We start from the raw sequence: 17,595 nt of genomic DNA, 5'->3' as shown, positions 1-17,595 counted from the left end.
ACTGTGTCTAGTCATTCTGTGTCCACTGAGGCTATCAACTATCCAGCAATGCCAATAGGAACATGGACCCTTCTGGTCCTTTAAGAAATGGACTGAGATAACCAGCTTCTTTCATGTGGAACAAGCAACCATCAGACAGTTAATGAGACACTAACCTTGGTAGATTAAAACCCATGACCTGAGAGCGAATGGCTCAGTATTCTATACTATCATTGTCTGAGCCATTCAGTCTTGAGCAGTAAACTTAATACTGTCCACAGAACTCTTAATGCAAGAAACACAGGCCACTTTACAAACCCTTCCAACTTAGAGCCCAGCATATCCCTAAAAAATAATGTTATTAAAATGCTAAACAGACTAATAGAGTTTTAGTGGCTTTGTAATTACTGCACTCTGTGAGTGGGCCTCCTGCACAACTTGGTGTCCTCTCCACCACAGGTACGTTTAAGAGACATTGTATCACTGATAAGATAGTTATAGAGCTGGCTTCTTCAGCAGTCAATGTATGGAGTTCTCCAAGTTCAGGCGGATCTGATAAGGTTTATTATTAAATGTCTAAAAGGCCCTCAGTCAGACTCTGTGCCAAACTGAGGCTGCCATGTGAAGTTGTGTAAAGGGAAGAAGAGCTTTTCCTCATTGCATGGGGCTGGGAAGCAAAGGTAATGTGCATGGTTGGTGCCAATGGTCAGGGCTGCTAGCTTTCCCACAAAGAGAAAGAAAGGCGAGGGCTAGAAGAAAGTGAACCCAGCCAGCTAGAATTCCTCCTGGTGGCTTCTAGCATAGAGTAGCTTTTCTACCCATCGCTCTAGCACTGGCTACGGCTTTAAGCCACACAACAGGGTGGTGCGTCTTAGAAGCAGTAACCAGTGTATAAAAAGGTCTGACTAGATTCAGGCAAAGCTCAGAGTTATTTTTTTCATCAGCTGTTAGAGAAAACTAAATATCCACTCCTGCCTCTGGCTGGGCAAAGCTAGGAAAAATGCAATTCAGACCACAGGGAGGGGGTGTATGTGTGTGCGAGAGAGAACTGAACACTGGTGAACCAGGGGTGCTGGCACAATTTGTAGAGAGGGGGGTGCTGAGAGTCATTGAACCAAACTGTAAACCTTGTATATACTGGAAATCACTTCAAGCCTAGGGGTGCAGGAGCACCCCTAATTCCAGCACCTATGTGGTGAGCCACCAAATATAGAAGACCTGTATGTCCCAGCCATTCCTGCCACCTGTTACACTATGTCTTCATTGCAAAGAAAGGTGTTTTTACATCGAGAGAGTTAACAAGATCGCTCTCTCGATGTAAAATCCTGTTGGAGACAAGGCACTGCAGCTTTTAACCATGGTAGGTAGCTAAGGTGAAATCTAACAGTGCCATTTCTCACTTAGGATTTTACATTGATACAGCTAGCTCTCTCAGTGTAAAAAACACACATCTTTTTTGCAGTGAAGACATAAAGTGAGACACAAAATTAAAGCGACAACTGGACTGTCATCCTGTGCATTTGGATGTCAAATGCGCTTGTTCTAATCTGGCAGGAGTTTACTCCCAGTTAGCCTAGGTGTAAATGACATGCTCCTAGGCAGTAAACGACCACCAGATTCACACATATGGGGAGAACAGATTCCAAAGCTACAGAATAAATATATGGTGCAAAACCAAGATGGTAGTGAGCTGAATTTAAAGTCTGTTACAAGCTAGAATGCCATCCCCTAAGAAGTGGGCCAGCTTTGTGGTGCAGGAAATAATTTTTCAGGGCACATACTTTAATTACAAGGTGAATTCTCAATCCACGAGGACATAAAATGACCATAGTTTAGTGGCTGCTACCACACTCCCCTGACAAATACCATGATGCTTTACAGTTTCAGTAGTCCCACTATCTATCTCCAGGTGAAGAGAAACATCAGCTGACACACCCCATTCCTTCCCAGAACAAAAAAAGCAAAGATCAGCGTGTTCATGCAAAACCTTTATTTGGAGAATGTCTATTGTTGGCCAAAAGCGCCACCTGACTTACACGGTAGCATGGAAACATAGTGTTTACATTGTGCAGAAAAATACAAAGAAATCCTTAAAGACATTCATCCTGCAATATTATACAAATATTATTGTAGTTGCTTATCCCTGTTTCCTCCCTTTATCCCTCTGAATCCCCTCTTGGCCTGTCTAGAGCAGAGATCAATGGCAATGACTTATTGTTGGCAGTGGAGATGACCCACATGTTGAAGCTCTCTCTCTAGAAATACTTCCCGTTTTACATAAAGACCAACACGTGTACACTGATGCATATTGTCTGTATTTTACATCTTCTTGTTTTCTGCTCAGTTTAGGAGTTACGTGTGGGATGTTTTTGGTTATTATTTCAACCAGTTGAGAGTTGGACTGCTCGGCTTTCTACTGGCTAGGGTGGAACGTTCCTCATTTATTGTATAATCTCTATGTTCCTGCGGTTTCCCCCGGATAGGAAATTTCATTTTATTTCTTCTCTCTGCTCTGTGTTGGTCACTTCAGACTTTTTGTTCTTTTCACCCACTCCCTGCACTGTAACACAGTGGAGGCATGTTGCAAACACAGTTGGCAGAATGGGTGGTGGTGAGGATTGTGGATTTTGGTTTTGCTAGGGATATCAAGATTCATCTTTTTCTTTGTTTCAAACAATTTATTTTAAATAGTGGTTAGGATAAACAGCTTTGATTTACTCCCACATTGAGGCTTCTGGTAAATATTTTCATGTGAGTTGGAAATAAGAGAATTAAATTGCAAATGTTTTAGCATTTCAACCTCCCTAACAGCGTTCCAATGGCTTCAGCAATTTAGCCGTTGTCTGTGGGTTTGCAGGCATGAGCCTGTAAACTCGCACCCTTTGGAGTAATCCCAATTAAATCAGTGGGGTTCCTTGTGTGAGTAAAGCTTATGCCAGTTAATAAGGGCTGCCATATTGTGGCCTTAGCGTCTATATCACCGAATTATGGAGAGCAGTTGAGTCCAACCTAAAAGAAACCAACTGTCGCAGAAACTATCAGTTTATGGACCATGATCCATAGACAATCTACCAATTCTCTCCGTTCCATTTAACACAGCTTATGATACAGTTTAGCTCATGCCTCCACTTGCCTCTTTGGTCTAATGGGTCCTATCAAGGAAAGAGTCTGTTTCCAGTTTTACCAGCTTAACCTGAGAGACTGGAATCTGAGCTGCAGCAGCCCGTGTACAGTTGAAGGATCTTCTGCTATTCGCAATTAGTAATGCAAAATAACTTTACCTTCTGCCTGCCCCCCACACTCACCCTCTTTCTCCCCTCCCCCTATACCAGGTATGTAGGAGTTCAGTCCTACTCCTAATGAAAGCGAAGGGTAGCAAAAGTTACATTTTGATTCCCAGCATAAGTGCCAGCACTAGAAACCCCTCAGTCAATAGGCTGCGTGTGCTTCCAAGGCAGCAGAACACTGACCATATATATATTACTTCAACTTATTGAAGAAGCAAAAGCCTTTTTACTAAATTCAGATATTTATATATAAATAAGCCTGCTGGACTGGAGATTTTCAGATAGGCACAAACTTGACACATTATTTGTATTACTTGTAAATTTTAAACACAGAGTGTAAACAATCACTTCTTTTCAAGGTTGGTTGGGTGCTGTAGTGTATGAAGTACTGTACTTACCTCTAATGACTTTGCACTACTAGGAAGTCTCCCCACTGGACCTAAATTGAGGGAGCTTGGTGGCCCTGTATAGGATACTGGTGTCTGACTCACAGACTACCCCTCCGGTACAATCTACCTTGATCTTTGCTTTGAATGACCTGAGATTGTGAAGGCTAAGTTACGGTATTTTTTACTCCTAGAAAGGTTGTTCTGAGTTAATTTAATGGCTGGGAGCACTCATGCAAGTACATGGCTGGGCATTTCAATTGCCAGATTTCTTTGGCCATTAACAGACTTTTTCCAGACAGGCTCCAATTATTTCAAGGAGACCTAAGGCCACACGCTCCTGTCCCTTACTCCTCCCCCTCAGCAAGGTCTGGAACCTGCGCTAGAAAAGTAGTGATTCTTTAAAGGAAACGTAAACCGCAAATTAACCCCAGTCCTGCAGAAGGATGGATCTGTGCAAGCGGCTGCTTAGGCCTGCAGACAATCCCACTGGCTTCCCCAGAACTCCATGTGGAAATAGAGGGTCTGCCCACTGCATCCCCGCATAGGCTAGGAACCAGCGTGACTCCCCGTTGTTTGTGGTTGGCAAGGGAGTGAACAATGCAGAGAAGCATGGAAAGGAGCTGTGAAATCTGTCTACTTACACTTCTTCCCCGACGAAGAAAAGTGGCTGGGGATTTGGGGCTCTCACCTTCTTCCTGAAGGATGCGTCATTGCACTGGCAATAACATGACTAGTTCTTTGGATTGATCATTCACTCTGAAGCTTGATGGAAAAATGGAAGATGATGGTGGGTTCTAGAGGACTCTTCCCGTTACACTTTTTTTATTTTTAAAGCGGGCAGTAATTCTTTTTATACGTATTTGGGAATGCCTGGAAATGTAGTGCTTCTAGAGGGTTACACAAGGCTAGCCACACCGGAGCCTGCTGTCTTGTTTACTCACAGAATGGCTGCAGCAGTGCACGCCTCCTACACCAGTACTTGGAGGGACCACCAATGAAATTCGGTGCCCGATGCTCCACTGCTGTTCTGATTTGGTGGCATTTTGCACCCACGCTGATTTGGTGTAATTGATACACAAGGTGTAGGGAAATGGACAATCAGGCTCTTGGTCTTTCTGCTGAGACTACCTCCACCACCATTGTTAGTTCCTGCCACTTGTGGGGATGGTTTTATATACCCAGTAAGAAAGGCACAGAGACAGAAACTATATTCACGGCTTAGCTTTTTATGAGGATCAGTTTGGGACTTTTGTCCCAGCAGGTAAAAGTGTCCCTATGCTGAATGCTAACTGCATCTGGCAAAAGCCTCTTGGACTTATCCACCTATAGCGTTAGCCACTGGTTCCATGCCAGACAGCCATCTTCCTTAACAATGACACACGTGCTTTAGAAAAAACAGACTACAGATTTATGAATAATACACATTCAAGAGTATAGAATATTGTATCTTAGTAGGAAAGGACATGACCAGTGTTAGACAAATATACTATGTTCTTATAGCATTAGTGCTACTGTTGTTTCAGCTGTAGGTCAGCCACAAACTACTGTACCACCAGGGTTATAAACCTGCTGTCTAGATTTTAATTTTCCATGCATAGGCAATAAATCATCCCCTACTCTCTGTTCACCTTTCTTTAACATGTTGGCTGTTTACATGTCCTGGTCATTTCACTTTATCCACTCTCGATGGATTTACACAACAGATACATTGAAAAAATTGTTAATTCCCCCCTGCCTAAATTTGCGGATTATTCCCTACAGAATAAACGGATTATCCCCTACAGACATGAACTGCAGGTAGGTGGACTGGTGATGGATGGCAGTTTACAGTTCTCCTGAAAATCAAGTTATTGCCAGGCATCTCAGCTTTGCTACTCAACAGTATCATTGACATCAAGTGGTTCATTTAAAAAACAAAAACAAACACAGAGTGTGACTCTCCTGAGAGAGCAAGGGGAGAAACTTATTTTGTAGCTATTACTAGCACAGAGATGGTCTAGGTTGTTGCTAGTGATGAGTTGACAATGCAACCTATTATGGTATTACAACCAGAGAAGCCAGATTTAGAAAGGAGCAGGCGATGGCTAAGCCTTATGGATACAGATTGTTCACAAGTAGAGCTGGAGAAAGTCTGCAAGATTCAGTTCAATAAATTATACAATCACATTTTCTTTGAATATGTAACAAAACTTTTAAAAATTCCATGAAGTTCCTGTGTAACCGAATCATGTGTTACAGATAAGAAATTCTTGCTGCCAAAGCACAGTATGTGTGTTTGGTCTGTTTTTGCCAACTCACAGACCACCCAAAAATTTATATTTCAGGAATCTGAAATGTTTAAAAGATAAGGTGGTTCTCCAAAGCAAGAATGGCTTGTAACAAAGGTCTTGAAATTCATGGATATATTGTCAAAAGAATGTCAGCAAACAACACTTAAAAAACCCCCAGAAGTGGACATAAAGGCTTTAAAAACACAAACATTGTGCAGGTTAATTCAGTATTAAACACAGCAGAATGTACAGGCCTTTTAATATACTCTTTAATGTTTGTTTAAAAAGCCATATATTTGAATGTTACAAAGAAGCTGTCCAAATCTATCCACTCCCTTTGGTGATGCCCATTGGCTCCAAGGGTGAATTTGACCCAGATTTATTTATTTTCACGCACTAGCCTAATTCAAAACCAAACCACATAAAAAAAATGTTTAACAAACCAACCCAGGTATTTTATCAAAGCTGCTCCCAGACACCGAGACAGGGTTCCAAACCCACGTTTTGGTAATTACAGCCCGAGGAATGTTATGGCAGCAATACCAGCAGGGATGGTTCTCAGCTGTGTTCTCCAAAGAGCTGCTCCAAAAAGAACGATCCAACAGTTGAGGGGAAAATTGTAGAAATTAACCCTGTACTCCATATACATACATATACACTGACTGTTCTTTTCACAACAAAAGAAAGTGGCAGTACTGGATATGAGGCCATATGGAACGTGCATTAAGATACATAAGTGACCCCTCCTTCGTCTGTCTTCTGTCAAAAGAATTATTCTTAAAATATAATAATAATAATAAGTCTTTATACTGGCCACTTAACAATTGTTTACATCGTAGAAAAATAGACAGTATTCTGTAACAAGAAATATAGTTAACTTTGTTAAAATGGGCTATTTTAAACCAGCAATTATTGTGTCATATAAAGAATTTCTAAACAGCAAAACACAAATAGATAATACTGAGTGCAAAACAGCCAGTGGTATTGTTTGCATTGGTTCAATATATTTAGTTGCCAGCTACTGTAATTACATGTTCTGTACACGGTACTACAAAAGTCTTGATCTTTTAGGAGCTTTGGGGAGTTTGCTTTTATTTTCTCTACATGTGGCAAATAAGTATTTAATCAAAATTAATTCAAACTGTGGAAGTCCAAACTGATTTCACAATCAATCAATCTTCATTTGCTTTATCTTGCATTCATTCCAAAGCATCCCCCCCTCCCCCCCGCTCAGTACAGCAGCACTCATGACTCATGTCTTATGGCCAAAGATTCCTCAACTTAAGCAAAGTTTTGGCTTTAGAGATTCAGAAGTTTAGCTTATAAATTCACATTCCTTTAAAATCATTTTACTAATCTCCTGTGTTTAAATGTACACAGAAGAATAAGCTCCAAAGCCGAGCCTCATTGAGTTTACTATCTCAGCTGAAGACTGTTAAACATCGTTTAGATGAAAACTCTTTGTCAAGTGTAGGCATTAAGTCTTAATGCTACAAAAAACAGATGGTATCCAAGTAAGAGTCAGAGTTTTCTGTGATCTCCGCAAAGCAGATATGTGTGAATAACTAATTTCCTATTGGCAGTGTTAAAGGCTTTATCAGAATATCATAAACACCACAAATGGAGGCAATTTCCAAGTGTTAAAACACAGAGCAAAATCAGCAAAACATTCTTAGGAGAGCAGACGTCTCTAGATTCTCATCGGTGTTCAGCTCACACCCTTTCAACCCTGGAGGGATCGTACATATCTGAAAAATGTAAGACAGGAAAACCATGAGTGATGGGTTCTGAAATCTACTCAAGTTTAGTACATGTAGCTGGCAAGAGAATAAGACACTATTTTCTTAATTTAAAAGTACAGAAAAGCCCGGGCAAACACATTCTTCTTCTACAAAAAGTCCATTTAAAAATTGAATAATGAACTTGCAATTATTCTTTTTTTACATTGCGTGGGAGAATTCAGTGCTGGTGCTGGACTGAGAGCCCTGGAGATACAAGTTCTTGACTAGAGCCTGATTCTTGTCCCATTGGCTCGGATTCCGATCTCACTTACACTAGTGTGATTTGGGAGTAACTCCACTAAAGTCGGTGGAACTATACCAGTGTAAAACTTGTGTAGATGAGTCCAGGATCGGACCCACCAACTAGAAACGGAGTTTTGCTATTTTGCCGTTGAACTGAGTTGGGATGGGGCTTGGCCCCTAGGGGTGTGTCTGTACTGCAGCTGGGAGCGAACCTGCCAGCCCAGGTGGACAGACTCCGCTAGCAGGGCTACATATGGCTGTATGAACATTGTACCCAGGGGATAGGGTGAGCTTGAGCTGAGCTGGGCCCAAGGCTCCTCCAGTGCCACAACGTTATTTTTAGCCTGCTAGTGCGACTTTGTCTACCCCAGCTGGGAGGCTCACTCTGAGCTACAGCACGGATATACCTTAACACTGCAGAGCAAAGAAGGGGCAGCGTACACCTCCCAGCCATGTGTCTCAACCCGGACCCATATGACCATTTTACAAGGTGGGGATACAGTTCTGTCTTCATTTTTCAGCACTCAGTGTCTCCTACTCTGTGGAATAATGCCTTTGCTTTAAACATTGGTATCACAAAGAGAGGCTGTGTTACATCACTGTGGCCAGGCTGTCTTCCTCCAGCGTGCAAAGCTCCAGGCCATAGTTTTCAGAGTTATTTTGTGTGGACAGAATGCTAGACACAAGATGTGATGATTATTATCAAAGAAAATCAACCCCATGCTTTGGTGAATGCAACAAGTAAACAAATAGCATCATCACCCAATTATACCCATTTTTCTAGCTAAAAGTACACAAAAGCTGGTCTATTATATTTTCAATGGGTTTCAAACTGAAGTTCTTACTCAGGTTCTGATCATGCAAGAGCTTACATGCAAGCAAATATCTGCATCCTCCCATGCATATCAGCCTGCAGCACTGGGGTGGAAATTCACTGAAAGTCCATGGGATGTGTGCGTCCAAATCACGTAGGTCCTTGAAAACCACACCCATAGTTTGTAGTCATGTAACCCCCCACTGCAGTGCCTGATCCCACAAACACTGGTGCATGTGAGTAACTTTACTCGTGTGTGTAAAGGAATAACCATGCAGATTTACACATATGCACAAGTGCTTGCAGGATCAAGGCCTAAATCAATGGAAAGTTTTCCCAAGTAAGAACTTCTGGATTTAGCCCTGTGTAAAGATAATAGGAATAAACATTTGTTGCACTGACAGATTGGTGTCGTATCATTTTGTCTCCTCTCTTGCCGCGCTCTCCCTCCCTCCCTGCAGTATTTGCAGGGCAATCAATAAAGGAAACCTTGTCAGCAACAGATATATTTTAGAAAATGTGTCATTCACCTTCTTCTGACAGTGTCCAAATGTTTTTATTAACACACAACACATGGATCAAAGTCAATAGAAGACTCCTGTTGGAACTGCTGTAGTCTAAAAGACATTGATGCATGCATTTAAGCCCTATGGATCAATGCGTGGGAAGAACCCGTGAGGTATGGGCACTTTTCCCCATGTAATTTTTTTTGGCCATTTTTTTTATATACATCCAGCCTTTTGGTATGTAGGAACTACGCTTCGTAGGAGGAGATGAAGACAAAACTAGAAAGGAATTCATGGTTTTGAATCATGGTTCTCCCTAAAGGCCAGAGGTGCTGAACACTTGCTACTTCCATCAACTCCCAAGAGAGCTGCAAGTGCGCAGGCCTGTGAAAATCAGGGCATAGGATGATGGAAGCTCACCCAGCCAGAACACTATTTATTCTCTGAAAAGTTACTCACACTTTCAGCTATCTGAACTGAAGCCAAATGGATTAGGGCAAGATTCTGTCTGGTGCATGAAGGGGCAGCAAAAGGACTGGGTTGTGGCTGGACCCTCCAGGCAGAATTCTGGCTTTGTCATACAGCTGGTGGGCAGGCTGGGGGAGCAGATGCTAGAGTAGTAGATCTGCTCCCCTGGGATGGCGCAACATGCTCCCCTGCTCAGCACCCAGCCAGTGCAGTGCATGCATGGGAAACATGGCCAGGGGACTGTTTTACTCTGCCCAGACAGCTAACAACCATGGGGGGCATTAGCAGGGAACAGGCACTTCACTTCCCAATGAAATCCTGGCCAGTCCCTGTCCAGAGCTTCTTCCACCCTTCCCATTGTAAACCTATGCAGCTAGTTCGTACTATTGCCCTCCTGCTTACTACTTAGGAGTACATTGCACTTCAATAGCCCCTTCCACCAGCTGGATCTCAAAGCACTCACCACCATTAGTAAATAAAGCCAGATCCCCCTTGCTAGCTGGGTGACTAATTAGCACCAGCACTTCACGGAGGTTAAGCGACTTGCCTATGGCCACAGCGGCATTTCTACAGCAGAACAGGGAAGTAAGCCCAAGTCTCCTGATTCCCAGCCCTGAGCTTTAACTCTTTGACTTTTCTTCCTCACATCTGACAACAAAAATCTAAAAAGTCTCTCCCCCATCCCGTCAGTTAAACAGCTCATTAGCTTACTGTATAAGACAACTAATTAGAAAGATCAACATACTAAGGAGGAAATCCTTGTCCCACTTCAGTCACTGGTAAAACTCTCACCGACATCAATGAGACTGGGAACTCACCCAAATGCTTGCAGCCCAGTAATTACAATTGGCCCTAAAACCAGTGTGTGTGAGGGTGGGAGCTCAGAGGGATGGAAAGGCATGGATATGGGTGCACACCGGACAATAGAATAAAAGCTTGGAAAGGTAAAAGATTTCAATGTCAAGGTTCCAAGGTAATTATTATAAACAGTTGGGAGGAATTGTTTTTTTGAATTGTTTGAAATACTTTTACATGTCCTTTGAAGACAACGGCATTGATTTATTCTCATTTATTCAAAATACAGTGAAACCTGTCTTAAGTATGCACTCAAAAAACAAAAATCAGCAGCTTAAGAAGTGATCTTTTACTAATGGTGGGGCAGAAATGTACTCGTGTGTTTGGAAATACATTAGGGTGGTCTGTTGCAACGGTAGTTTGCATAATAAGGGACTGTCTCTTGTACAGTGTTTCATTTTAACTCCAACTCCCTCATTTAAAAATAACTGGTGCGTTTGACAAGTTATTGTATAAAAATAGCAAAACAAGGCTTTGGATGAGAATCTCTGTTTGTTGACTCCTCTAGCATCTGTGATTGACCTAGCCTGCAACTAGGATAGACATCAGTCTTTTCCTGTCCAAGCTGCATGGCACTTTGGCTCTTTTCTCTAAAATTCTGCTGGATACTTACTGAGTTCTCACACCACCTCCCCATTCCAGTCTACCCTCTCACTAGACATATAGTAAAACCTCAGAGTTACGAACACCAGTGTTACAAACTCACCGGTCAGACACACATCTCATTTGGAACCAGAAGCACACATTCAGGCAGCAGCAGGGACAAAATAAATAAAATAAAATAATAATAATAATAATAAAAGTACTGTGTTGAATGTAAGCTACTAAAAAAAAAAAGGAAAAGTCTGAAAAAACATTTGACAAGGTAAGGAAACCATTTCTGCGCTTGTTTCATTTAAATTAAGATGGTTAAAAGCAGCATTTTTCTTCTGCATAGTAAAGTTTCAAAGCTGTATTAAGTCAATGTTCAGTTGTAAACTTTTGAACGAACAACCAAAACGTTTTGTTCAGTGTTACGAACAACCTCTGTTCCCGAGGTGTTCGTAACTCTGAGGTTCTACTGTAAGCCACCATGGGACTTTGGTGGTGTGGGATAGTAGAGAAGGCAAAGCATGAAGCCTCTCTACAAAACTTAGTTTTATACTCCAGACTACACCTCAGAGGCCAGGACTTGAGATTTTTCTATGTCACTTGTATCCATATTTGGGTGTGAACAAGTTAATGTTTTGAGGATGGGAGGATGCTAGTGGAGGAGATTCCTTCCCAACCCCTGTACATGAGCACTACGCCCTCTGTTATACTGATTAAGGGGAAATGAAGATCAAATTCTATCCAGTTGTGGGAAATGCTGTTACAGGTGCAAAGGAGCAAAACTCTTCTCTGTGCTCTGTTGAAGTGGCATTGTCCCCACTAAGGGGGACTGTATAAATGGGAACAGACTGTACAATTCAGCAGTAGGGGTCAATTCAGCTCTGATTTACTCTGGCATAAACCAGGGCACTTAGATTGTAAGCTCTTTGGAACAGGGACTGGGTTTTTTTGTTCTGTGATTGGACAGTGCCTAGAACAACGGGGTCCTGGGAAACCATGGAGGCTCTGAGGCATTATAGTAATACAAATAAATAAATCAAAGTCTGATCTGATACATCCCTGCAGCAGTGTAGACTGGAAGAGCTCCTAGGGAGGCTCGGCTGCTGCTCTCATGCCCAGCAGAATGTCTCAAAAGGAGGAAGACACAGGAAACCTCTTTGAGGCACAGTAGGCCTCGTTAATTCAGGGAAGTTGAATTTGCCTACACAGTGAGTTTGGAGTTACAGTATAGTTCAACACAGAAGGAGAATCTGAGATGGAGGGGGCAGGAAATGAAACAGACGCCTGAACAGTAGGAGCTGGGGGGGGATTCTGATGTTTATTTAGAATTCATGCAATTCATCCCAGGGGCTGGGATGGGGACAAAAAATCCCTCTAAAGTATGGTTAAGTTAATCTCCATCTCCCTACACTGGAGAATTTTACATAGATTTATACTGACTGGGTTAAAGAAGAAGTGTTTGTGGGTTTTCAGCTATTAGAGAGGAAGCGGGGAAAACAAAAGAAACATTAAGTACTGGGTTATCAACCTGCCTACCAAGTACCATGCATTTACTCTTTCCAAACACTTTAAAGTCTCTGAACAGGTGGCATGTCTGACTTTATATAGATCTATGGCTACACTTCTCAAGGATGCCTATTCATTTAATTAGCACATCACTATGTTCAAAAGACCAGATGTGAGCTGTTCTGGAGAGTTCATCAATTTGTAAGTTAACTTGGGGTTACTTAAGTAGCAGACAAGACTATCCTTGACCCAAGGAGCAGAGGACTCCAAAAGCATATGCTGAAAGGTTTGGCCTCATGTTTTCCTGGGGGGATATCAGTTATCTGAAACACTTTGTATAATGTCTCAAGAATATTATCTAGACAATTTCTACCCTGAACATTTAACCCTTTCTCCATGGCTTCAGATTAGAATATATCAGGTTTGTAAGTATTTTTTATTTCTTCTCAGTCCTGATGTGGTGTGTTCCTGATTGGAGAATAAAAACCTGGACAGTCATGGAAATGGGTGGGATCATAACGTGTGCTATGTTGGAGCGCAAAACCAGGGCAGGTATTGTGAAATTTCACTTTATTTTTGACACATGCAGTCTTCTGAATCCATTAGGTTACGGGAAAGTCCTACAACTTTATGAATGAACTTCAGTAATCGGAACCCAAGTGGCTGCAATAACATAGAGGATAATGCTCACTACAAGAAAACTAATCTGTTCATAGCCTATTAAATTACTATTTAAATTACTATTACTCGCAGCTGTAGTGTGTGGCAGTAGGTAAACAGGAATGTTACTTCTTCTAAGGATACCACAGAGGGAGTTGATGTACATTCCCCGTTAAAGCAGTGCCCAATTGAATCCCAGATAATGGTAAAACTGGGCCTTACCTAAACAAAAATCTCGGTCAGCCTTCTTCTTGCCTATCGTAGTTATGTGTCCATTTTCATCGAGAGAGATAATGCGCTTGGAAACCGGACCCGTGTGCGCCATTTTGCAAGAGAGTTCATTACTGCTGAGTGGGGCATAGCTTCCTCTCTCCTCTTGTACCCTTGGAGGTTTCTCCTCATCTACTTCCTCCCCTGAATCTGCACTCTTGATACTCAGACGCCGCATACGGGAAACCGAGTCAACTTCTTTCATTCGCACCAAACGATCCATGACTGTTCGGCTAGGGGGAGAGGCAAGTTTGCCTTGTAACGTCTCAATCACCTTTGAGGTGCTTCTAACTCTCTTTTCCGAGCTCGGAATGATCACGTTTCTTTCAGCAAGTTGATGTGTAACAGACTTGCAAGGCAGGTCTGGATCCTCATCTTGCCTGTTGAGACCCGCATGCTGTTCAAAACCTTGCTCAGTTACCAGAGTTTTAGATCTGGCTTCTTGGTCAGTGCTCTGGTGTTCACCAGTCCAAAACGAGAAGTCTCTCTCTCCAACAAAGAGAGAACTTTCTGTCCAGCCACACTTTCGTCTGCCCTCATAAGAGCGGTCTTTTGTTTCTACTTTGTCACGTACTATTCCCCCTACTGGTAATTCGGGATCCTGGATACTATTTGCAGGACTGGTATATTGGTGGAGGCTAGTTCTGTTCCCAGGAATTAGAGACTCCACTGCTACTTCTATACCCAGAATCCTTGCAGCTCTTGCCTGCAGTGACTCATTTTGGGGGATCTCCATTGCATTTGCATTAGAAGAAAAATCAGAGTTGTTAGCACCAGGTTCAGGATCAATATCCAGTCCCACCGACCTCAAATCTGGCTCAGAATGACCTTGATTTCTACTAGTTAAAGACAATCTTACTATAGATACTCTCTCTAAAGGTTTATCACTCCTGGGAGTTGTGCTTTTGTTCCGTTTTACAAAATCTAACGTATTAGCTATGTAATTTCTATTCTCTTTTGTCTCCTTTAAGTCCACATGATTGAATGGATTACTCTGATTTGCATTATTTGGACTACTGGACAAAACTCTATTGACTGGGCCTGAACTAGGTCCCTGTTTGTTTGTTCTGTTCTTGACTTCCTGGTTTCTCGTTTCTGTTATCACACTTCCATCTGCTGGCTTGATTAAACTACTGCTCTCTTTCGCATTCAAGGAGCTTTGTGATCCAACACAGATATGTGGATCATCAGACTTAAGCTCCGTACTCCAACTTTCAGACTTACTTTTAACTCTTCCTTGTTTAAATACAGGACCATCTGGTACCACAGTTTTTAGCTGCTTACAAGGTCTGAGTTCCTGGGTTGATTCATCAGTTCTGGAGGTCCCTATCTTTGTAGGAACACAGTCCTGCTTTGTTCCCTCACTCTCCACGCTATCTTCACTACTAGTGCTTTCTTCCTGTTCTTGGAGCTCCTTGTTAAAACTTTCTAACTCACTTATTGCATCCCAGGGACGGCGACCAACAGGTTTCAAGAGAAACTGACCAAATAGTTCTTTACTCTTGCAGGGAGCACTTGCTTTGCCCTTAACCACATCACCCCTGGCAATTGTGCCAGTTTCCCTTTCCTGGGTAGGCATGGTTGTGCAGGACCCATAAGGCTGGCTCTGGTATGCCTTTGGTGAATGTACCTGAATTACTGAGGTGGCAGTCCTTGAAAAAGCACTATTGCTGGATGGATTGAGGTTCATCTGACCTTTCATATTGCATGTGTTCTGCCTACATTTTCTGTCATCAGGGGATAAACCTGCCTGTTCTGACCCAACCAAAGACACTGTACAGGCTAAGAATTTTGGAGCCATCAATTTATTATTTGGTTCACCATGGAAAAATTGTGACCTTTTCGAGTCTTCAGTGAAACAGGTCTGTGTTTGCTGGTCTTTGTACTGATCACCTGGCCAAGAGCCAGAGTATTTGAGTTCCCTGTGTTTTGTAGGCTGAGTAAATCTGAGGTCATTCATTTGTTTGAACTCCTCTGGTTTCCACAGCTCTTGTTTTTGTAACTCGGTTTTATTGGTCATGCTTCCTGTGAGAGCTTGTAACTCCAAGTCGGTGGAAGACATACTTAAAAGACTTTGTTCTTGCAAAGCTCCATTGTTGTCGAATTCATTCTTCTTATCAGGGCTCTGTGTTAAGTTATTGTTCCTATCAGTATCTGGCAGATTTGATTCAGATTTAACTGGGATGGATACCAAACAAAATATAGTTTCATTCATTTTTTTCTTTGAACTCTTTTTGCTCTGCATCCCAGTTCCAGGTTCAAACTTTTTTACTCTAGTAACAGTCTCACAGGTGCTATCCATATGTGGGTTTCTTACAGAAAGGTTGCCTTTTGGGTACTCCTGATTGCTTTCATTTTCAGGGAGGTGATTATCTGTGTCACCACTGTCTCTTTGGTCAGGCAAGGCCCAGTTTTCCTGATCTCTGTTGGATGCTGCCAACCACCTGTTATTTGTGGTGCTGTCGGGAATTCTCTCACCCTTTACAATATTTAGTAAGTTTGATGGATCCAAAAAGGCACTATTGTATTGTAGTTCGATAGTTCTCTCCTGCAAAGCAGTAGGATTGGTCCTACATGTATTTTCAGTGTGTTTACTGTTGTCCTGCAGGCTCTCTGGATGTGCTATTTTAATATGCCGTATTCGAGGATCATCAAAAGGAATATACTGAATGGAATGCAGGTAGTCATCAGTGTGCCTGGAATGGCTTCGTTTTCCATGAGGAAGGTGGTCATCTTTGCAGTGTTCACCCTTAGTTTCCAATGTGCTAGTGAAGGGTAGATGGCTGCTGAGGGTCCTCTCTACTGGATGCCGCTGACTGTTGTCAAAGCACAAGTCATAGTTAGGCACTTCATTGAGGGAATGCTGATTCACACTTGGCTGAGGTGGGGACTTGTAAGATGGAGGTGGTATATAGACAGGGGGCTCTAAACCAGAGTCTGGAATGTAAGTGTCTTGCTTCAGCTCATTACCTTTAGCTAAATATGAAACAGGCTCATCTGTTTGCTGGTGGTCCTGAAAGCCACTGGTTTCTACCGGTGCCCTCATCTGTCGGTGCAGTTCATAGGATGGAGGTTTAAGGGGTCTGCCATACTTGGGCTTGGCCAGAGGAAGAAGGTGGCTTCCAGTTTCCCTGGGTTTTGTGAATTCCAAAGGCAGTCTGTTTTGGGGACCAGAGGGTGCTTTAGTTCCACTTAGGAAGTGATGATTATTCACCAGGGAGGGTATTTCCACACACTTCAGAGTCTCTGGTGAAAGAACTTTTGGCAATGATTGTGATTTCCCTTTGTTATGGGAGCTAAGTACATTGTCTCCCAGGCTCAATGAGTATAGATCTTGAAGCAGTTTCTCTCTATCACCATCAGACATTTGTCTTCCAAATTTTGTAGGTTGTTTCCAGCTTTCTGTTCTTAAACTTTGCCATTTGTAATCACCGGGCACTTTCCAGGTCTCCTGCAAGCCACTTCTCGTCACACTCTCTGTTCCTGTTCCTACCTCCAGCTGATTTTCTTTAGCATGTCTGTACACTCCATGGGGTGGTGCCAATCCTTTCATTTCAGAGTCTCCTTTGTCGGTGTAATCCAGTAAGACGCTAAAGTCTTGTCCTCTTCTTCTCCAGTAGGCCAGATCTTTATCAGTCTTGGGCCCCGAAGACCATGCTAACAGAGGTCTGTCATAAAACCTGCAAAAGAAATGCAGTGTCACAGGCAAGCTATAAAAATGCAGTCTCTTTCCTTTATAGGGAATTTTATTAGAGGGTCAAATGCTGAATTATGCCAATAGGGTTTCCACTCTCAGTTTCTGTAATTTATTCACAGCCATAGGACATTAAAATCCTCTCTTAGTAATTAACATACACATTTTCTCACAAGCAAGGAAGGAGGCTAAGCTATATGCACATTAGCATGGCATTTATTTTATTTATTGGTATGCTTAACTGCTAGAAAACAATGTGCACAATGTTGTATGCTGCACAGA

The 17,595-nt window shown here is 42.3% G+C and overlaps 1 protein-coding gene across 8 annotated transcripts in view; it reads right to left on the bottom strand.

Moving 5' to 3' along the window:
• Positions 1-1,965: 1,965 nt before the first annotated feature.
• The window catches only part of JCAD (junctional cadherin 5 associated), a 91,007-nt gene continuing 75,377 nt past the window's right edge, over positions 1,966-17,595 (bottom strand). For all 8 annotated transcript variants that reach the window (XM_084619243.1, XM_084619242.1, XM_084619241.1 and 5 more), the window contains 2 exons: positions 13,572-17,299; positions 1,966-7,673 (listed from right to left, as the gene is read on the bottom strand). In XM_084619243.1, coding sequence (XP_084475369.1) covers positions 7,639-7,673; positions 13,572-17,299 — 3,763 coding nt within the window. In that variant the 3' untranslated portion in view covers positions 1,966-7,638. The remainder of the gene's footprint in view (positions 7,674-13,571; positions 17,300-17,595) is intronic.

This window comes from Lepidochelys olivacea (assembly GCF_965140295.1).
Source record: "Lepidochelys olivacea isolate rLepOli2 genome assembly, chromosome: 2".
Lineage (NCBI taxonomy): Eukaryota > Metazoa > Chordata > Testudines > Cheloniidae > Lepidochelys > Lepidochelys olivacea.
Note: the sequence above shows the minus strand (reverse complement) of the source record. Positions and strands in the feature narration are given on the sequence as shown.